This window comes from Dendrobates tinctorius, unplaced genomic scaffold (genome assembly GCF_039654945.1).
Source record: "Dendrobates tinctorius isolate UK_male_01 unplaced genomic scaffold, ASM3965494v1 ptg000241l, whole genome shotgun sequence".
Taxonomy (NCBI): Eukaryota; Metazoa; Chordata; class Amphibia; order Anura; family Dendrobatidae; genus Dendrobates; species Dendrobates tinctorius.
In genome coordinates, this window is record NW_027361908.1 from 9,575,345 (window position 1) to 9,598,161 (window position 22,817).

General features: G+C 43.9%; 1 protein-coding gene across 1 annotated transcript in view; it reads left to right on the plus strand.

Moving 5' to 3' along the window:
• LOC141060642 (dynein axonemal heavy chain 3-like) overlaps positions 1-22,817 on the plus strand; it is a 2,648,786-nt gene that overhangs the window by 1,788,309 nt on the left and 837,660 nt on the right. Inside the window, exon 51 of the mRNA XM_073556958.1 lies at positions 2,322-2,471. Within this exon, the coding sequence (XP_073413059.1) occupies positions 2,322-2,471 (150 nt within the window). The remainder of the gene's footprint in view (positions 1-2,321; positions 2,472-22,817) is intronic.

The following is a 22,817-nucleotide window of genomic DNA, read 5'->3' on the forward strand; positions in this document are numbered from 1 at the left end:
AGCAATATCGCTATAACTTGTGACGTTATAGCGATATTGCTAGCGATATCGCTGTGTCTGATATTTACCTACAACCCGCTCCCCCGCTGGTTATCGCTGATCGTGCGAGAACGTCCAGGACTGTTTCTCGTCGTCAGCTTCCTGTGGAGCTTCCTGCTGTGACGACGAGCGACGCTTGGAGCCGGGCGGGAGGACGCAGGATCACCTGGTGTGACAGGTAAGTAGCGACCCCCGGATCCAGCGATGTAGCTGGTGAGAACTGCCTGTGTGGCAGCTCACTAGCGACCACTTAGCGATGTACCAGCGATCCTGACCGCATCATATCGCTGGTCGGGATCGCTGGTACATCGCTAAGTGTGACAGTACCTTTACCCCAAGTATTGGAGCTATCCCCTCTAAACCTTGGTAGATGATTGCATTATTGTCACAGTCATTGTGATCCATACCAATAATCTTCTATCTGTACCATGTGTTTCAAGCCTGATGCATGCATAGTACTCTCTTTGAATGTGAGCAATAGCATTACTGACATGAGTAGCACTTTAAAAATAACCTATCATAAATCTTAGGTTGGCCTTTTCTTTAATGAAAGAGTGGGCAGCTCCAGATTGGTGATATGTCTAAATATCAGCATGGAAAAACTTGCCTAGAATCACCCAAAACACCTCAATTTGCAAAAAACAGTCGGGCCTGAACTTACAAGTTGTGGAATCCTGGTAAAGCATTAAAAAACAGCAAGATCTGGCTATTTTCATTGCCGCGTACTCTACTATGCTGTTATCAAGTGGTTACTGCTCTAATTATGTTTCTGTTCAGTAATAACTTCGGAAAGTATGTAACAACATCGGGTTATTGCAAACAGCAAGATCTCAAAAGGAGTTTCAGAGGGTTAACAATTTTATAAATATCCAAGGCAGCAGCACCAATTACAGTACATATAAAATTATGGACCAGATGGTTTATCTGCCTGTGCATAAATTTATATATATATATATTGCAGCACCTAATCAGCAAGGTTCAGTTATACCTAGACTGTGACCGTTCTCAATCTGAGAACCTGAGCTCTAATCTCATAGATTTATGGATCTACAAATTGTACCAGTGGCAAGAACTGTCCCAGTTTGATGTGGGTGTACTATCACTACCAGTGTAATGTTAGGGAGGATGTTCAGCATGGCAAGGGGATTTTTCACACCAAAGCAGACAAGTTTATTCTCAAAAGGCACGAAAATCCTAATACTTGTCAAAAAGAATCAGGCATGGATAAGTGCAGACTATCAGACACCTTCAGCTGATGCCAATGATTAAATTAACTCTACCATCTGTGTGCCTTGCTGTCCATTGACTGTCATCTGCACATCTCTGCTGCTAATAGAACCAATGGACCACACACTGGTAGTACACTGTAGTGCTGTTGCTGCTTTGTTTGCGTTGCTCTCCCTAAACTTCTGAGCATTTTCTAGTTTGCCCAATATTATCTCTACACCGTGCTGCTCCTACAGTTGCCACTGCATAGCCACGCTAGCCACACACCTCTTTGCTGCCCACTGTTTTTCATAGTGCTTGATTGTACTGCTGCTGCCAGGGCTGCCCTTGCTGGCCTTAAACTGCAAAGCAACTTTTTGCCTGCCCTATCCCCTTTGGCACCTGCTCTGCAGCAAAATTGCATGTTTTGTGTGCCAATAATACATTTTATTCAGGTTATTCAGCTAGAAGGAAAAAAATCAATTTGAAAATGGCGCCCACGTCGCCTGCACAGTAGCTGCTACTATCGGTGTCTAGCTGTAATCCGATAGCTGTTACTGCGCATGTGCCGGTGGCACCATCTTACTGAAGAATAAAAAAAATTCCTCGTCCAAGATGGCGCCGTCCACCCCTGCGCAGTAGCAGCTCTCGGCTATCAATCCAAGCTGCTACACATCAAGCCATAAAACCTGACCTGGAGTGAAGTGTCTGATAAAAGTGCGTGCAAATGGGGAAAGAGAAAAGAACACAACTGTATTAGTCTTTTTTTATATCCTACGGTTTTATTGCTCATAATGCCCTGGGGTCGGAGAGATACCAGAGCATAACATGGAACTTTAAATTCGCAGAGAATATCTTTGCTGGCAGTTGAATTTCCCTGTAAATTAAACTTGGTAAATTCCAATCCTGGCAGATTCACTCATCTCTAACTAGTACAGAACTATTTTCTCAAAATGTTCCTTTTCCTAGTAAAAAATAATTGCGGACTATGAGTTTTTAAGTAATGTAATGCTGATACTGTAACAGACCTCAATAATTTGTTAATTAAAATCAGAAAATGTCACTTTTCTGCTTAGGGAATCATACTTTTAAAACCCAGTCAAGTACACCAGAGTGCTGAAGGAGCCCAGAAATTAATGAGACTTTGGATACATGAGGTCTACAGAGTCTTCTGTGACAGACTTGTCAGCAGTCTGGACCGTCAGAAGTTTTTTCACATAGTAAAGGTAAGAAGCGTCAAATTGTTTTGTTTTCAAAAGACCTTGAAATACTAAAGAATCTCAGTAGAAAATAAGCCATATATGTTCATAAAACGTTATCATTTCACTAAATGTTTGTAATTGACATCCAATAAATGATGGTTACCATTACATTGAGGATGATTCTTATTATTAGCATTATTACTTATAAGCATCATCGTATTTTGCTATTTACAGATTATAATTTTTCATGGTGTCTCAATTTTATGTTACTTCTATCTCGTCATCATACATCAAATAGGTTAAATAATCACATCCAACTCCTTTAATGTTTTAATTGCCTTTCTATGCTTTTTTGTTAAGTAGAACTTATATAGAGGAGTAGAGTAGGGACATCCACAATAGGGCATACTGCATATACTACTGAACATTGAAGTTGAGACACCAAGAAAGACAAATCATGAAGCATAGAAATTACAAGATGGGTGGACATGATAGTGGTATGCAAATTCTGAAAAATGAAAATAAAATGTTCCAAACAGCTCCATATAGTTAGTATCGAGCATGAGCGCCATGTGCACACATTCATTTACAGTTCTTACACAAGGTCAATAATGGTTGTCTGAGGAATCTTCTGCCACGCTGAATGCCACTTGAGCACACAAATTATCAATATCCACTGCTGTCAGCTCCCTTTGTGATTGTTGACCCATGACATCCTAGATATGCTCTATGAGAGACTAGTTTGGATACGCTGCAGGCTATAGTTGAAAGTTTAAGCTACACAGGCTGTTCATGAGTAAAGAGCAGCCTGGCATAGTCGAGTTGAAAAATGGCTCCTTGGAAGTTCTGAAAACTTGCCTCTACTACTGGTTACATGATTGATAATCTGTACTGCAATTAATATTGGACGTCATATACCAAGCTTTAAACCGAAATTGCACATTGTGAGCTCCAGGCAACATACCCGTTTTATGTCATATGCACAGTTTATGCTATAAACAATATGGTCATTGTTAATGCTGCCATCTGGAGAATATGAATGAAAATTGTAAATACATAACAACATTTATGTAGCTATATAGACCTTCTTACCGACTACAGAGTCAAACATTTTTAAAACCAATACTTGTAAAGTCTGCAATATTGCTTAGATCATGGAATCAGTGGTATGTAAAATTCAAAGTATTCAAGGAGCCATTTTTTGAACACATCTCCAGGCCAAAAGTTACGTATGGTACTGTTGTAGGGGATGTGGACTGACGTACGGACCTGTCTGCAGTGGAAAGGTAAAGGTATAGTGTACTTTAGGTGGACTGTTGCATTTATAGATGGGAGACAGCTGAAATAGTGAGATGGGTGCAATACTGAAGGTTGGCCACAAGATGGGAGTAGAGAGAGTTGTTAGAAAAGGACTGAACACCAGCCATTGGCTAAAGAAACTGCCAAGTCATGGGGGACAGGGTTACCAGAACGAGAAGGATATAAAAGAGGGAGAGAAGGTTCTGGAAGGTCAGTCAGTGAGAGGAGCGCAGGAGACAGGAAGATCTGCTGAGGAGAAAAGGATAGGAAAGAAGCTCCTCAGGGGACTGACAGCTGAGTCGATCACAGGGGGTGGCCCAAGCGACAGAAGCCGAAGACGGAGAAAGCCTGGGGGTACCACAAGGCAGACGGACTCGGACTGGTGAAGCGCTGCAGTAGATATGCTTAGGGCAGCTGCAGCAAAAGAGCACAAGGGTCGTCATACTGAAGAAAGGAGGAAGCGAAGGTACCCGGGCCTGTGTGCAGAGAGTGTAAACTGCTGTCGTGTGTTGCTGTGGTCATCGTGACGATGGCTAATAAAGAAGACCTGTTGGACATGATCCTGTCTCTGTCTCAAGTCTGTTTGCGGCAGAGAGTGGACCACCCCCCAGACGGTTACCCTACTCACACTGTAATTAGCCATGGTAGCATAAATGTGTCACCTTGGCCTGCAGTGTTTTCAGACCTGTTTCTAATCAAGCACATCTGGGATATCATTGGTCGACAATTGCAAAAGGCTTCCAGAAGCATATCTTGATGATTGGCATGCACAAGTGCATTTCACTTGTCAGAACCATCCTTGGATAACCATTAATAAACTCACTAATAGCATGCCAATGTATGTCAGTATACAGTATGTAATTCTGCACATGGTGTTCATTCTTGTTATTGAATAGTAAAGATATTTTGAAAGTTTTGATTCCTTTTTTCATCATTTGTATATTAATAACACATCTACTGATCCTGTGATTTCCATAATTTCATGACTTTTCATTCTTGTTGTTGAGGACTGTATATACAAGAGTTATTACAGCAACTTTTACAAGCAAGTAGGAGAAGAAAGATCAGTCTAAATTGTAAACAGAAATTCAAGTTCAACAAAGGATCCCTTAGGAAATAATAAATTGAATATGTGAACATATATTTCCCTATAAAACACAGATTTATTAATTTCAATTAAAAAAACACCAACCCAGTGAAAAAACTGGTATATATAGAAAATACCATAAGATGAAAACTAACCTACAGGATACCCTACAATATGGCTACACTTGATTCCTGCCTATCCGTGGAGTTTGGCACCCTAATAGGACGATTTTGGCGCCCCCACTCAACGTAGGCTCTCCCTCACTCCCCTATTTCACCCTAACAAAAGAGGTGGGAAAACAATGTCCAAAAAGGGCAGAGGTGAAGTGAGTCTTGAAACTAAAAGGTACCCAATAGGTATAAACACAAACCAGAGAACATGATTTTTTCCATTTCCAAAAATATATATATACAGAGAGGGACTGCTTAATCGCAGTGATATATTATAAACCTTATGGGCACATTTAAATTAATGGCCCAGTGACACAAAATTCCACATATAAGAAGAGAGACATATATTCAAGCAATAATTTCAACAAAATCCCTCAATAGTTAGGCAATTCAAAACGTCATATGATATAAGTATTATCACAGATGTCCACCACATTTGTCACATGCTGACAGATGGCCCCAAAAAACATTCCCATAGTCTAAAATTAGACAAATAGTATAGCCAATAATTGTGTCAAAAAACATTCCCACAGAGTAGGACTTATCATGTCTCAGGTGCACCCCGACGCGTTTCTCCACAAGTGTCATGGTTCATCATGAGGTTTTCAAGTGGATCCTGGCTGCCATAGTAGATGATGACACGCCGCAGCCCCACACATAGTGGACTTAAATAACCACCGACATTCCGCTGGCCTCAATAGGCACCCTATCGCGGGCCAATAGACCGGGTTCCACATTATGCTGCACACAGATGCAAGCCTCACCTCCCCATTATGGAGAGATGCTTTCCTCCCTTCATTTCCGGTCAGTCATATCACCACGCTCAGATCAGCGTGGCTCAGACGTCCAGGAAGTACCTTGTGCTTCCTGATAAAAAGCGATTATGTCACATCCGCCCATTCCACCGGGAGGGCTCTGCGCTCCAACAGTGGAATGCAAACAGGGCCCACTTCCTGATCTCATATAAACAATAGATCACATGATTTGAACCAAAAAATAAGAGATCACATAAAAGCGCACACAGGCGCAAAATCATTATTACAATTAATAGGGGGTAAAAACGGCAGCCTAATGAAAAAATATATTAGTAAACTCAAAAATAGCAAAATTATATTTGTAACATTCCAATAAAAGTATCCATAATAGGAGCATGTACAAAAACATGCACATAGTATGCTATCTAAATCAGGTATACCCCATCATGTTGTGAACTCCACAGAAACACAGAAAGGTATATATTCACTCAAATAAAACATGTATATGAGAGACATTCATTTAGACCTTTAGGAGAGAGGGATTGCATCCTAAATATCCATTCAGCCTCACATCTCAAAATAATTTTGTCCAGATCCCCTCCTCTCGTTTTAGGCTTTACAAGTTCCACCATAGTAAAAGATAGATCCGATAGACGGCCTGCATGAATCTCATTAATATGGTGGGCAAATGGTGTGTCTCTCCTATGTTTCATGTCATTTCGGTGTTCCCCCACCCTCACCCTTAGTTCTCTCTTGGTTTTTCCAATATAGTCCAGGGGACAGGTACATGTAGCCTTGTATACTAGCCCCATGGATCTGCAATTCCCAAAATCTCTAATGGAAAACACCTTACCACTGGCTGCACTACAAAAGGTCTTTCCTTGAACCATCATATTACATCTGGAGCAATTACCACATCTATAGAACCCAATAGGTCTTCTGTCAAGCCATGTACCAGTCCTGGCAGGTTTTTGATAGAGGCTATGGACCAAACGATTACCAATGGACCTGCCTTTCCTATACGTTATGCTCGGTTTGGCTGAGATGAATCTATTGACACTTGGGTCTGCAAGAAGGATCCCCCAATGCTTCTTGAGGACCTGATAGACCCTCTCCAATTGTTCATCAAAAGTGCCAATCAATCTAACAGAAGAATCTTGTTCTTCCTTACGTGCCTGATTTTTATTCCGGAGTGTCTCCCTATTAACCAAAAAAGCATAGTCCAATGGTCCATCCAGGACGTGACATGGATAGCCTCTTCCTCTAAACCCGCCATAAAGATATCTCGATTGTCTCCTGACTTGGGTACCTATACTGCTCAAACAAATAAAGAGAACTCTTAAACAACACAATGTACTAGGATGTGTTACTTTTTTTGAGCAGTATATACAGTATATATAGGGTATAGATAGGCTGCAATTTCTGCATTATGTAGCATATGACCACAGAGAGACGCTGATGGATCACAGGTCCAAATCTTATTTATGTGGTTTTCCTGGCTATGTCAGCTAATGGACCCTCCTGCCAGAAGAAAAAGCTAAGCTTAAAATGAGCAGCTGTCTCTTATCTCCTAGGCTGTCCCCTCCCACACTCTGTGCCCACTCCTGGGCTTGTGTAGCCTCTCTCCGCCCATTGCTGAGAGTATGATTTTCTGTCCAGGCTTGGGGCTCATAACTTTTCACCCAAAGCTCTGAATGGAATGGCAGTGGTGCTACTGGATTTGGCTGGATTTTGTCTGTGCATAGAAACTAAATATGCCTACTGAATGTAATTCCTGGTAGCTAAGCTTTGTAACTTAATAATGCAGAGTGCTACAGGTGGCTGCTGTGCACAGGTGTGTGGGGAAAAGAATTCCGATTATGTGCTTGGCTAGTCTCAGAGATATTGCATTCTGCTATTACAGATCATTTTCCAGATTCAGTACCTTAAAGCCTTGCTTTGACCTGTAGTGCCTGAGTTACACAAAAGGAATTAAGTTTGGCTGGACCTGTAGGAGAGTTCACATCCTTGTGATAATTTGTGGGGACCGAGCTTTAAAGAGCTTGTTCATGGATTTTTAATTAAAGAAAAACATTGCATTGCTTTTTATGGCTTGGAGGAATGCCAAGGTGGGGGCACATTCCAAGAGGGACACAAGACGACTTAATGTATAGAGGAGCCTTAGCTTGTTTAACTGGTAGTTAATAATAATAATAATAATAATAAGAAAAAAACAATTGTTTAACTATATAATACAGAATTAAATGAATTCAAACTGAGAGCTAGGTTTTCTTTTATTTTTTTTACATTCTTTCCTGGAAAAGACAAGCTAGTTAATTTTCTCCCTTGGAATATATCTGCTTCTATCACACACATTTAATGGCCTTATCAGCTGTGTGTAGGAGTAAGGTATTTTACTGTCTAAATGACAGGATGAAAAGGTTGAAGCACACAATAGATGCTGCAGAACATATTTATTATTGCTCATGGCATGTGACCTTTAAGTTGAAATGAAAGCCCCCCCTCTGGTTTACTATTTTGTGTGGTTAAAAACTTAAAAACCAAAGCTGTCTTTAACCTTTGGGTCATTAAGTTTTATGAGTCTCTTAAAGATGTGCAAGTCTCAGGCATCATCTAATTCTTAGCTTTTCAAAAACACTTAAACATGAGACACTTGACTTGCTGCTAGTTCTGTGGTGGGTTAAATAGTTTATTCAACATTGAGAAATAAAAGTAAAGGAGAAGCCATGCAAAATTAACAATGGTTGTACCTAAAATGTATCACAAAATATTTTTCCCATCTGCTTTGATGTAGTGACATGTGTAGTTAAGATGAATGGACATTTTTTAACATATTGGATCAAGTCTCAAAACATAACACTCAATATTGACTGATTTGCCACTCTCTAATACTATATACTGATGTACTTCTTGATCAGTATAACTGTTTTGTTTCATTTTAGAATTTCATACACCAAATATTGATTAAAGAAAAACCCAGCATATCATGGAAAGGCATCAACAGAGTTATTTGAACATAAGAACATAAATTACAATTACACTTGATGTTAGAAACGCAGACATATGTTTACAGAAATATTGGGCTGAGGCTAAATATTAAATGGGCACTGTCATTTCAAGAAACCTCCTCCTTAATGATAGCAAGTGTACTAAATAAAAAATCTGTAAGTCACTTTAGTTACATAAAATATTATCCTTTCCCTGTAAAAATGGCCTAAAGTTCAATTCACTAAATGTACCTCTCCTCTGTAAACTGCTGTCCACTGCCTGTTATTAGGTTAAATCTGTCTTGACTAACAGAGAAGCAGAGACAGTGGAGTCTGGACTTTCCTGTTGCTAGCTATAAGCTACTGTTGACAGCACAAGCAGGACATCTCACTTTTATGCACAGTTTGTTCATAGTTCGTCTTAAGTATCTTCTCTCCTCAATCTTTGTACTGTCCATTTTTCCAGTTCTGTTTTTTTGCACATAGAGTTTTAGATCAGTGACACAAAGCATAACTATTCAAGCTGTTGTCTCTAAGTTGGACTTCTCATCTTTCACTAAACTATCACTTTCACCTCCTCTTTGACTTTCACTGTACTGTTGTTAGCTTTTTTTTTATTCTTTACTCAATTCAAACAAGGAGGGCTATTTTTAACCTCTCAGTATTTCTTTTGATACTAAATCCAAAATCTTGAAACCAAGGCTTGTGTGTCACTGAAAGTGTGATTCCTGCAAACTAATTTTTTTTTTTAAGTCTAAAGAAAAATCTCCATATTTCATAAATGTAAACACAATTGTCTACACCACAAAGTGTGCATGTTGTAAACAAAATATTTATTTTTGCACACTACATTATTGTAATACTTCAGTATTAGATCTATAAACGCCACTAAAATAATGCTGTTGGCTACCACTGATTACCTTCGGTTTTCACTAGACAAGTAGGTTGAGGTCATTTTAACATTAGGATGTGTATGCAAGAAAAAAATAAAAAAAGATTTAATTTACTCTTAGGAAAATTCAGAGTAATAAACAATAGTTTCAGCTCAATTAGAGGCTTTTCAAGTATATAACACAACCATCGCACAATGCCCAACTCTGACCTACTAGTGTCTGTTGTTTTTATTCAATGGTTTCAATACATGTATTAATACTTTACAAAGTGTCTACATGGATAGATAGTGAAAAACCATTACTCCATAGTCATGTATATTTCCAGTCTATTGCTTCTTTGAAGATGCTTATGTCTTTTATTTTTAACCTGCTTTCCTCTTTATGAAGAGCTTGTAAAGCTTTAAATTGTTTAATGTTGTCTCTCTTCCCAAGCATTTTAGTTTAATGACTATCCTTGTAGGCTTTATTTATGAAACAATAAGATGGTATACAAGGCTGTGTGCATTGTACAAATTACTGGCTGATTTGCCCCTTTGTATTGAAGACATTGTTCATATTTTCAATCCACTGCTCAGTCATAGTTCTAACTCTGTGTCTGTGAATTCTCCAGCGAAGAACTATTTCTATGTTCTCTTGCAGCTTGTTTGTATTCTCTAAGGTTACTCTTCAATCTCAGTTCCTTTGATTGTGCTTGCCACAAAGCGAATCAGAAGTCGGTATGCTTCAACTAAGGAACAAATTTAGCATTAAAAATTTCTGAGCATTTGTACTCATCCATGGATTTATATTCTAGAAAGAAGAGTGTAATGATGTATAGTAGGTTTCTATGAAGACAGTGGCTAGATAATAGAGTCACAGACACAGGTATACGTGAAAGTAGTTTGTATTAAACAAGCAGCACAGAACAGCACAGGTGCTGGCGGAGCCAGACAATGACAGCAGTGGTAACAGCAGCAGAACTCAGTCCAGTAGATAGCAAGTTGCACACCAGCACAATGTAGATGTAAGCAGACACAGTCCTAAGAATGCAGGCAAGGACAGTCACTTAGCCCTCTCCCTTGCGGGAGGGGAATCTTCGAGCACAGTGCAGTGGCAGAGAAAGTCACTAGGTAATTGATACTGAATGTGTAAAGGTAGCAGGGATAAGTCTCTCAGGTGAAACGCACACAGCAGTCAAGATCTTCAGTGCATACCGTGAGTGCTGTAGGAGCGGTGAGCGGTGGAGGCAGGGCTGGAAGGAGCCTTCAGGCAGACACCGTCAGAAGGTCCAGGCGGCGGCGGTTAGGCAGCAGGTAATCCAGGTGGATTCAGAAGGAAGGAAGGAGGTAGCACAGCGTGCAACTCCCAGCTAGCAGATCAGGTACAGGACGAGATATACAAGCAAGGTAGTCACGTCCAGGAAAGCTATTTAAACCCGGCGGGCGGGACCAACAGGCGGTGATGTCACAGGAACCAGTATGGCCGAATGAAGCCAGGCTTAAGGGCAACAGTAAGGGCAAAGTCCGGAACACAGCAGAATAGGAACGATGCTTACATTATTCCCCCCTTAAAGAATGTCCTCCGGACAATCTTCGACCAGGCTTGTCCGGGTACCTTAGATGAAACTGCTCCAGCAGCCGCGGAGCACAGATATTCTCCACCGGTTCCCAGGAATTCTCCTCGACAGAGTATCCTTGCCACTTGACCAGGTATTGCAGCTTCCTTCTGAAGATCCGTGAATCCAGAATCTTCTCCACGACATATTGTTCATGTCCATCAACGAGCACTGGAGCTGGAGGAGAGGAAGTACGCCCTGGGAAGGAATTTGGTACAACTGGCTTTAGTAGGGAAACATGGAACACCGGGTGAACCTTCCAGGCAGGGGGCAATTTCAGACGCACCGCTACCGAATTCACTAGAGCCACGATCTTGTATGGCCCTACAAACTTCTGTCCAAGCTTGACAGTCGGTGCCCTCACCCTCAGATTCTTGGTAGACAACCAGACCGTATCTCCCACCCTATACACCGGAGCCGGCCTCCTGGTACGATCTGCTGCTCTCTTATACCTCTCCTGCGCTGTCGTCAAGGTGGTCTTTAGAGCTTCCAAATTCTGCTGTAAGAAGGAAAGATGGTCAGACACAGCAGGCACTGCAGCCTCCTTGGGGAACTGCGGCAAGATGCTTGGGTGGTAACCCTGATTAGCAAAGAACGGTGACTGCTTAGTCGAGGAGTGCTGTGAGTTGTTATATGTGAACTCTGCCAGGGGAAGCAGATCTACCCAATCGTCCTGCAGATGACTTAAGTAGCAACGGAGGTACTGCTCCAGGGTCTGATTCGTACGTTCCGTCTGTCCATTGGTTTGTGGATGGTAAGCCGAAGACAGACTTACTCTAATATCCAGAGCCGCGCAGAAACACCTCCAGAACCTAGACGTGAACTGCACCCCACGATCCGAGATCACCTCATCCGGGACCCCGTGCAGATGGACCACCTCTTGAATCAACAAGTCTGCAGTCTGTTTTGCTGTGGGTAATCCAGCGCAAGGGATAAAGTGTGCTGCCTTAGTGAGGCGGTCCACGACCACTAGAATGGTGTTCTTACCCTTGGAGACCGGTAGTTCAACAATAAAGTCCATTGAGATGGATCTCCAGGGACGAGATGGTATAGGCAAGGGTTGTAACAACCCGGAAGGTGACGCACGAGGCGTCTTGAACCGAGCACATACCTCGCAGGATGACACGTATCCCTCCACGTCCTTCCGGTACGAAGGCCACCAGAAGTACCGAGCCAGGAACTCTTGGGTCTTCGTTATTCCACGATGTCCCCCAATCTTAGAATCATGGATCAGTCGGAGGACTTCAAGTCTTGTCACTTCTGGTACATACAGCCGATTCTCCTGTAACCACACTCCTCCACTGAAATTTAGGCTTACTTCGGGGGTAGGTTGCCTTAGCAACGGATCTGCTGCATATGCTGCTTTGATCTCAGACAGAAGATCCTGATGATGGATTGCAGAGATGAAATGAGCGGGAGACACAACAGTACTAGGAGACGACTCAATCACTTCCTCAGGAGCAGCAATCCTAGATAGCGCATCTGCCTTACCATTCCGTGCCCCCGACCTGTAGGAGATGATGAAGTTGAATTGGTTTAGAAACAAGCTCCAACGTGCCTGACGTGGGTTCAAACATCTTACGGACTGCATGAATTCCAAGTTTCAGTGGTTGGTAAGAACTGTAATCGGAGTTGAGGACCCCAGCAGCAAGTGTCTCCACTCCTTGAATGCCGTCACAATCGCCAGTAACTCCTTGTTCCCTACGTCATAGTTCTTCTGCGCCGGGGATAGCTTCTGAGAAAGAAAGGCACAAGGATGAAGAACTGCCTTCTCACCTCCTCTCTGTGACAATACTGCGCCGATGGCGACATCCGATGCGTCCACCTCAAGAGTAAAGCTCAGGTCTGGGTCTGGATGTCTTAAGATGGGAGCCGACACAAATTTGTCCTTCAGCCGTGTGAACGCCTCCTGGGCTTGCGGAGTCCACCGGAACGGTACCCCCTTCTTAGTCAGTTGGGTGATGGGTGCCACAATCTCAGAGAAGTTACGGATGAAGCGCCTATAGAAGTTGGCGAATCCCACAAACCTCTGAACTTCTTTCACCGATCCTGGCGCTGGCCACTCCTGGATCGCTCTGGTCTTTTGATCGTCCATCTGGAGACCCTGTGGAGAGATGACATAACCGAGGAACTGCACTGTTGCCCTGTGGAACTCGCATTTCTCCAATTTGATGTAAAGATGGTTATGCAGCAGGCGTTGCAGCACTGTCCTCACGTGGAGCCGATGTTCCTCGAGATCACTGGAAAAGATTAAAATGTCATCGAGATACACAACCATAAATACATCAAGCACATCTCGGAAAATGTCATTAACAAAATGCTGAAAGGTTGCAGGAGCATTTCGTAGTCCGAACGGCATGACCCGTGACTCGAAGTGTCCATAACGACAGCGGAAGGCCGTCTTCCACTCATCTCCAGACCGAATTCTCACGAGATTGTAGGCTCCCCGAAGATCCAGTTTGGTGAATATCTTAGCCTGCTTCACCCTCTCCAGTAGTTCAGAGATTAAGGGTAGCGGGTGCCGATTCATGACCGTTACCTTGTTTAAATCACGGTAGTCCATGCAAGGACGCAGACCCCCGTCCTTTTTCTTCACGAAGAAGATTGGTGCACCTGCAGGAGAAGTAGACGTCGGATGAAGCCCTTGGCGAGATTCTCGTCGATGAAGTCCTTCAAGGCCTTTAATTCAGGACCAGACAAAGGGTAAATAGGCCCGAATGGGATCTCCGCCCCAGATACCAGTTCTATCGGGCAATCATAAGGCCGGTGGGGAGGTAACATATCTGCCCTCTTCTTGTCACATACCTCTGCCAGATCCTGATACTCCGGTGGTAATTGTCCCTCAGTCGTAGCTACTACCTTGGGGATAGCAGCGACCTTAGGAATAGCGGGGTTGCTGTTAGAACTTGGAGGGAACTGCACTTCCCTGGTCTCCCAGTTGATGCGAGGATTCTGAACCTGGAGCCAAGGTAACCCCAGGATAATAGGGAAGTGAGGAGAAGATATTAGTAAAAAGGACAAATGTTCCACATGTTCCTCTCCAATGCATACCTTCACCGACTCAGTCTCCATGGTTACCGGTCCAGATGTAAGTGGCGACCCGTCTACTGTCTCCATCAAGACTGACGACTCCCTCTTCACTGCCCTGATTCCATGCTTCCTTGCAAACGCGATATCCATGAAGTTCCCACTGGCCCCGGAGTCCAACATGGCGGCGCTCTCGACACACCGACCCTGGAAGCAGACCCTCAAGGATAGGTAATAGTGGGAATTCTTCTTAGTAGCGGAGTAGGAGGAAACGACGGATGTCATCGAGATCACCACTGCGTTCAATGGAAGAGATGCCAGCGAATTCATATCGGCAAAGTCCAGGTCTCTCTGATTGTCTCTGCCCCCCGAATTGTTCAGATCTAGGATGCAGGACTCCCCCACCTCGGAGTTACAATCAATGATAGCTGCAGCCGTCTTACGTCTCCTGACTGGACACTCGGAGATGAAGTGACCGGTCCCCCCGCAGTAGAAGCACAGGTTTTCCTTAAAGCGATGCTCCTTGCGGGCATCAGGAGGATTTCTACGTACGGCATCCACCTGCATCGGTTCGGGCTCGGGCTCGGGATTCCTCCTGCTGGTGACATCTCTGGAGGGAGAAGAGAACGGAACAGTGTTATTAAACCGTAGATCAGACCAGCGCTCCTGTCTGCGCTCGGAGAGTCGATTGTCAATGCGGATGCAGTGATTGATGAAGTCCCCAAGAAGCACGGGCGAGTCCCCGCGTGCCAGTTCATCCTTAACTGCCGTAGACAATCCCCTGCGGAAGATGGCCTGCTTGGCTGCCCCGTTCCAGGTGGTGTCTAAAGCCCATCTACGGAAGTCCAATGCATACTCCAGCACCGAACGCTTCCCCTGCCGAAGGGTCAGCAGCGTCGTCTCAGCAGTATTAGCTCGGTTCGGGTCATCAAACATCTGCGTCATTGCGGCAATGAAATTGTCCATAGAGTTAAGCAGGGGGTCGTCGGTCTCAATCAAAGGGTTGGCCCATGCGAGCGCCTTACCAGACAGCAGCATGACTATAGTCAGAACTTTGGAGCATTCAGTAGTGAACTGTGGGGCATGAGCAGCAAAGAAGATCCGGCACTGGTTCAAAAATCCTCGGAATTTATCCCTCTCACCAGCGAACCGGAAGGGTGGAAGCTTCGGGAAGGTCGGTGTAGTATCCCGGGCAGCACCTGCTACCTGCGCGGCTGGGGCCTGTTCCAGAGCAGCAATCCGATCGAGCTGCATAGGAATCGCTTGCTCCAACGCCAGAACACGATCACCCTGAAGAGGAGCTGCTTGTTCCAGCGCCGTAATCCGATTTGCCAGTCGTTGCAACTGTGCCTCTGCTGCCCCGGCGTTGTGTTCGATACGTTGCTCCAGCGTGTCCAGCTGGGTCCTAATGCCTGCCACATCCTGCCGTATCAAAGCAAGCTGCTTGCTTACACGTTTCTCCAGGGACTCTACACCTGCGGTCTCCATATTGGTGGCTTGTATATCCTGTAATGATGTATAGTAGGTTTCTATGAAGACAGTGGCTAGATGATAGAGTCACAGACACAGGTATACGTGAAAGTAGTTTGTATTAAACAAGCAGCACAGAACAGCACAGGTGCTGGCGGAGCCAGACAATGACAGCAGTGGTAACAGCAGCAGAACTCAGTCCAGTAGATAGCAAGTTGCACACCAGCACAATGTAGATGTAAGCAGACACAGTCCTAAGAATGCAGGCAAGGACAGTCACTTAGCCCTCTCCCTTGCGGGAGGGGAATCTTCGAGCACAGTGCAGTGGCAGAGAAAGTCACTAGGTAATTGATACTGAATGTGTAAAGGTAGCAGGGATAAGTCTCTCAGGTGAAACGCACACAGCAGTCAAGATCTTCAGCGCATACCGTGAGTGCTGTAGGAGCGGTGAGCGGTGGAGGCAGGGCTGGAAGGAGCCTTCAGGCAGACACCGTCAGAAGGTCCAGGCGGCGGCGGTTAGGCAGCAGGTAATCCAGGTGGATTCAGAAGGAAGGAAGGAGGTAGCACAGCGTGCAACTCCCAGCTAGCAGATCAGGTACAGGACGAGATATACAAGCAAGGTAGTCACGTCCAGGAAAGCTATTTAAACCCGGCGGGCGGGACCAACAGGCGGTGATGTCACAGGAACCAGTATGGCCGAATGAAGCCAGGCTTAAGGGCAACAGTAAAGGCAAAGTCCGGAACACAGCAGAATAGGAACGATGCTTACAAAGAGCATGATATTTAGAATCTACTTGCAGCATTTTATGCACTTTTTTAGTAATAAAATAAATAGGCATTATGTTTTATCATTATATACAAATTCATAATTATAGTTTTTTAATCATTCATGTTACCCTTGACTTGTCAGTGTCTACTAAAGAAATCCTGGGGTTGATAAGACCATCAGCAGTAAAAAAAAAAACCTTGTTGCCATTTTACGATTTTGTATTTGGTGCAAATGTGACTGAAAAAAATATATATATAGTCTATAGCCAGCAGCAGATTTTGGAGGGCCAAAAAGGTCACTGTTAACCTTTTTTTGCTGTCCATTTGCACATTCACTTGACACAGACAAAAGTGACAAATGACAAACAGATAACTGTGTAAAAGTTGATTTGTCACGTTGGATTTTTTTGTGTGTGTTTTTTGAGCTGCTTGCATTGGAAATTTGTTCACGTCAAAAGAGAGATCTGCATTGCATTAAAATTAGCCACTGTTATGACTCAGGACAGAGTGGTTCTGACTCCGTTCTGGTCAGGTCAGGGTTAAGTCTGTCTGCCTCTCTTTGGTTCTGGGGTGGCTACTTAAGGTTGGTAGTTTCTGGGTCAGTGTCGATGATACTTTTGCCTACTCGGCTTGAGGTCGCAGACCCAGGTTACTCTCTGTATCGTTGTTCCTCTGTGTGTGTTTGTTTGCTGTGTATGACCCCGTTTGCCCCATGACTATTGCCTCTGTCTTTCTGTTTGGTACTGATTCGTTCCTCCTGGTAATATGACCCCTTGGCTTGCCTCTGGTTACTCGTCTGCCTTGTCCATGACTATCTCATTCCTGTCTGGCTTCTGACCCTTGGCTTTGCTCTCTGACTACGTTATTGGTTTTGTCCTTTATATTCTGGGCCCTTGGTCAGCTCTCTGTTCTTGCACAGGGGAGCGCTGCCCCTGTGGTCACGTGACCAGCTATCTCCGCCCTCTGTAATCACGTGAATGGCTAAGCTCAGGTCATGTGTGCACTGTGCTCCTCGGTCTCTGTCTATTGGCGCACATTCACTGTTAGCGCCCCCAGGCTTAACCCCGGTAACACTGTCTCTGTGTCACTACATTATCACTGACAGCACATTTTTTCAAGGGCTTTTGGATTCACTGTATGTCATGGACCCACTCTATGCTCTTTCAGATCGGGTGGATAGCATGACCAAAATGATGCAGAACCTGTCTGTTGAGCAAAGAGCATTGGTCACTTCCCACCAGCAGGTGCAAAGGGAGTTAGCTGATACTGTTAACTCTATTTGGGGTGCCCCTTCCCCACTGGGCAATGTGAGTGGTGTGGTGTCAGATGTCTCTTTGTCTTCTCTTAAACCCTCTGTTCAAACTTATGGATATTTTTTCTGGGGATAAAAAAAAGTTCTGGATATATAGAGAGAAAGTTGCAAATTATTGTTTTCCCTGTGCCATCGGTCGTCATGTGATGAAATTCAAAGGATGGGAATAGTGATATGTCTTTTACGACAGGGGCCGCAGGCTTGGGCTTTCTCCCTATCTCCCACCTCTGATGAGCGAAACTGTGTATCGGTTCTTTGAGGCCTTTGGTCTGATTTATGATGAACCCGATTGTGTGGGTTTGGCAGAAGACACGATTATGGGTCTCACCGAGGAAAAACGCTCTCCTGAGTGGTATTGTTCAGAGTATAGGCGATGGGCATCAAAAGTGTCTTCGAATGACTATGTGCTCAGAGGGCTTTTCCGAAGTGGTCTGTCTGAGCATTTAAAGGATGCATTGGCTCTGCATCCCCCGCCAGACTCTCTGGAGGACATGACAAAGGCCGTCCGTGTGGACCGTAGACTGCATGAAAGAAGATGCAGCGTGAAGCTTCATTATTGCTGGTTAAATCTGAACCTCCTTCACCGGTTGAGCCCATGGAGGTGGGGGCGGTCTCCTCAAAAAAAAAGAGAAATTAGATGTCAAAGGGAAAACAAACTTTGCTTCTGTTGTGGAGCTCCAGGCCATTGGAGAAAGGACTGTCCTTCCTGCCTGCCGGATTTCAGGGTCTTGGGAATCACCTAGGTCTGGGTAGCTGCCGAGGAGGTTACCCAGACCCTCAGATACTTTTTCCTCAAATTTCAAATTGTTGCTAAAAGTGGAAGTTGGTGTGAACAATTGTTTTTTCCCTCTTCTGCTTTTGTGGATTGTGGATCCTCAGTAAACTTGACTGACTTGAAATTTGTGGCCCATTGTGAGATAGGGACAGTCAGGTTGGGAAAACCCATGAAAGTGGTGGCCATTGACTCTACTCCTTTCACCAAGGATGGGATCCACTTGGTTACTAAAGAATTCGTCCTTAAGGTGGGCTCTGTTTATTTGGAGCATATAGCCTGTATAGTTCTGGACAACCTCCCTGCCAGGTTGATTTTGGGGTTCCCTTGGTTGCAATGTAATATCCCAGTCATTGACATTGACTGGGAGGCTCGAAAAATTGTTAAATGGGGTCCGAATTGTGAAAATAAATGTCTGATTTCTGCATCAGTGTCATCTGTTGGTCTGGAGGGTATTTTGGAGTACCTAAAGGACTTTGAGGACGTGTTCTCCGAAAGTCAGGCTGAATGGTTGCCACCACACTGCCGTTTTCATTGTGCCATTGATCTGGTGCCAGGGGCTAAATTACCTAAGGCTCGATTGTTCAACCTCTCTGGTCCTGAGCGGGTCGCTATGAAGAAATATATATGAGAGCCGCCGCAAAGGACATATTTGGCCTTCTGTGTCTCCTGTTTCTGCAGGGTTGTTTTTTGTAAAAAAAAAAAAGACGATCGTCTTCGCCCATCCCTTGACTTTCGGGAACTTAATAAAATCAAGATAAGAAACATATCCCCTTCCACTCATTCCCAATTTGAGTAACTAATTGTTCCAGGCCCAAATGGTTTTCTAAGTTGGACTTGTGGGGGGCTTATAACCTTATCCAAGTATGGGAGGGGGATGAGTGGAAGACTGCATTTCTTACCTTTGAAGGGTTGTTTGAAAATCTTGTTATGCTGTTTGGTTTGAACAATGCTCCTGCAGTCTTCCACAACATCATCAATTATGTGATTTTATTGGGCAGTTTGTGGTCATATACTTAAATTATATTTTTGGTCATCTTTGGGCTGTTCTCCAGAGACTCAGGTAGAATCAGCTTTTCGCTAAACTAGAGAAATGCTCGTTTTTGTTCAAGAACTGTCATTCTTGGGGTTCATTGTCTCTGGTGAGGGTTTCCACATGGAACCCAAAAAGGTTAAGGCCATTGCGGATTGCATGCAGCTCCGGGACCTTAAAGGTCTTCAGCACTTCTTGGAATTCGCAAGTTACTACCGGAGGTTTATTAAAGGGTTTTCACAGGTGGTCAAGCCCCTCACTTTCTTGACACAAAAGGGGGCTGATGTGAAGAACCGGTGTGTCTCAGTGGTTGCAGAGTTCCTGACTGCCCCGGTTCTGGTTCAGCCAGATCCACCTGAACCCTTTGTGGTGAAGGTTGATGCCTCGGAGGTGGGGGTGTGGGTGGTGTTGCCCCAAGTGCCCACCACATTGACCAATCTGAGACCTTGCACCTTCCTTTATAAAAAATTCTCCCCGGCAGAAAGAAATTGCGACGTGGGCAATTAGGAACTGCTGGCGGTGAAGTTGGCTTTTTTGGAGGGGGCTGCTTATCCCATTATGGTAATTACTAATCACAAGAACCTGGCATGCTTGAGTCTGCTAGAAGATGCTAGAAGACTGACCCCAAGGCTGGCCCGATGGTCACTTTTCTTTTTCCTGGTTCCAGTTTTCGATCACTTTTTGTCCAGGATGCAAGAATGTGAAGGCAGATGCCTTGTCCTGGAGTCTGGATCCGGTTTTTCCTCCTGAACCTCCATCCTCCATTCTTCAACCAGGGGTGGTGATGGTTGACGTCTCATCTGGGTTGGATTGGGAGATTCAAGAAGCTCCGTCTCAAGCTCCCTCATCCAAACTGGTTGATAAACTGTTTGTTCCAATTCAGTGTCGCCTCAGGGTTCTTCGCAAGTTCCATGATTAAGTTCTAAGTAGTCATCCTGGGATCTCGGCTACACGGAGGTCCATCACAAGGGTATTTTGGTGGTCCTCACTTTTGTCTGATGTTAAGAAGTTTGTGTCTGCTTGTGAAATTTGTGCCTGCGCTAAGAGCTCTCATAACCAGTCGGCCAGGGAATTGGTGCCTTTGCCAGTTGCTGATAGACCATGGACACATTTGTCCATGGAGTTTATCACCAATCTTCCCCTTTCTAAGGGCAATACCATCATATAGGTAGTCGTGGACAAATTTTCTGAACAAACACACTTCATACCCTTGGTGGCTTTGCCTTCTGCAGAAACATTGTCCAGGCTGTTTGTACAGAATGTGGTTCATTTGCATGATGTACCCTTGAATATGGTGTCTGATCGTGGAGTGCAGTTTATATCCAGGTTTTTGAAGAGCGTTTTGCAAAAGACTGGGCGTTGAGTTGTCTTTTTCACATGCATATCATCTGGGGACCAACGGCCAGACTGAGCTGACCAACCAGTCATTGGAGCAAATTTTGCGCTGTCTCTCCACTTCCAGACATGATGATTGGTGTGATGCATTACCTTTAGAGGAGTTTGCCTTCAATAACCGTCTTAATAAGTCCACAGGCATTTCTCAATTCTTCAGTAATTACGGGTTCAATCCACACCATTCTCCCATTTGGACTCCAGTTGCCCTGGGGTTGATGTATATTTACAGCGGTTGGGGGACTTGTGGTGGGAGGTCCAGATGAATATTGGGGAGGCTCAGAGGAAGTTCAAGGTTTTTGCAGACAGGAGAAGGGCTGTGGGACCTATACTCCAGGTTGAGGATAAAGTTTGGCTGTTAACTAGGAACATTAAGTTTAATTGATAATTTGCAATTTTATCATATGGCTTAATTGCTGTTCACAGTCCAGCCATGAACAAACAGTTGTTTGGAAAGCATCTAAAATTCCTAATTTGTGCACAGCTTATGAATTGCTATTTTCTGCAGAGACTTGAAGAAGATGGACATAATCCAGCAACTCAATAATTCAGCCATAAAGCCTCCTCAGAAATCCTATCTACCTCCTTGTATTTGAACTCTTTACACTACGTTACCCATCTGGATTGTACTCAATGATTTGGCAGGTATGCTGTCTTCTCAATCCCTGTTTCCCTCTTGTAAAATAATAATGCCTATTCTCACCTCTAATGGCGGTGCCGTTCCAGTGGTTTCAGCACTGGCTCTCCGAGTCATAGGGATCCCCACTGCCAAGCATTGCTGGCTTTACTTTTCCTGCCTTGGGATGAATCATATACAGTACATATGAAGGAAGTGCGAGAGCAGCAGCTCTGTCTTCCTCCGGATGTATGTGATTTGCTCGATGAGGGGCTGTCCACAACTTTTTATGTTTGTATACAATCTTTGATACCAACAAGTTTCCTTACTTCTTCCGGCATGCAACAGTAAACAACCCATTACTGCTGCAGTTGGTGATTGCCTGTAGCAATCGCATATCCAATTAGCTGGAATTAGATGTAAAGATCCTTTCTCTGCATATTTGAAAATAAACAGACATAATCCTTTATTCTATCTTTACTATATTGTCTAATCTTCAGGATGTAAGTCAACAAAAAATTAAATCATATTACATTTTTTTTTATTATTTGTATCAATGCTGATCATGGGGACATATAGATCAACATACAGACTATACACCCAAAACAGAAAACAGAAGAAAATCTCTTAAATTATTTTTTATTTTACATGTTTTCAATGATTGAAAAGTTTGACATTCAATTTAATTAAATATATATAAAAACAGAGAGAAAAACATCTGAAATAAATGGCCGAATCGATTCACATTGCATCAGTGAGATCAGTTGTCTCTGGACACTGGATGAAAAGCTTGCAAATCTTTTACCTTCCAGATTTTCTGGCATGTCTTTGATTAACTGGGCTGGTGCATTGTGATCTGTAAGTCATGACGTCACATGAGCCTGATAACCATATTTTGTGGACTATGAGATGCACTGGACCATAAGACGCATCCCAAATTTTAGGAAGAAAATTTGAAAAAACTTTTTTTTAATAATCCTACTTTACTGTAGTTTATTGTGGGGGTGACTGAGGTGGACTGGGGTCATAGCAGGCAGGGATACTGCTGCAGAAAGCTGGAGGTTTCAGGAGTGGGGCGATACTGCAGGCCCCGAGTTGGGGGAGGAGGTGTTTGGTGGTGCAGAGCTGCGGTGGGTCATAAGCTTTCAGAAAATTTCGACTGAGTACCACACTGGCAATTGTTCTCCCTGTAGAA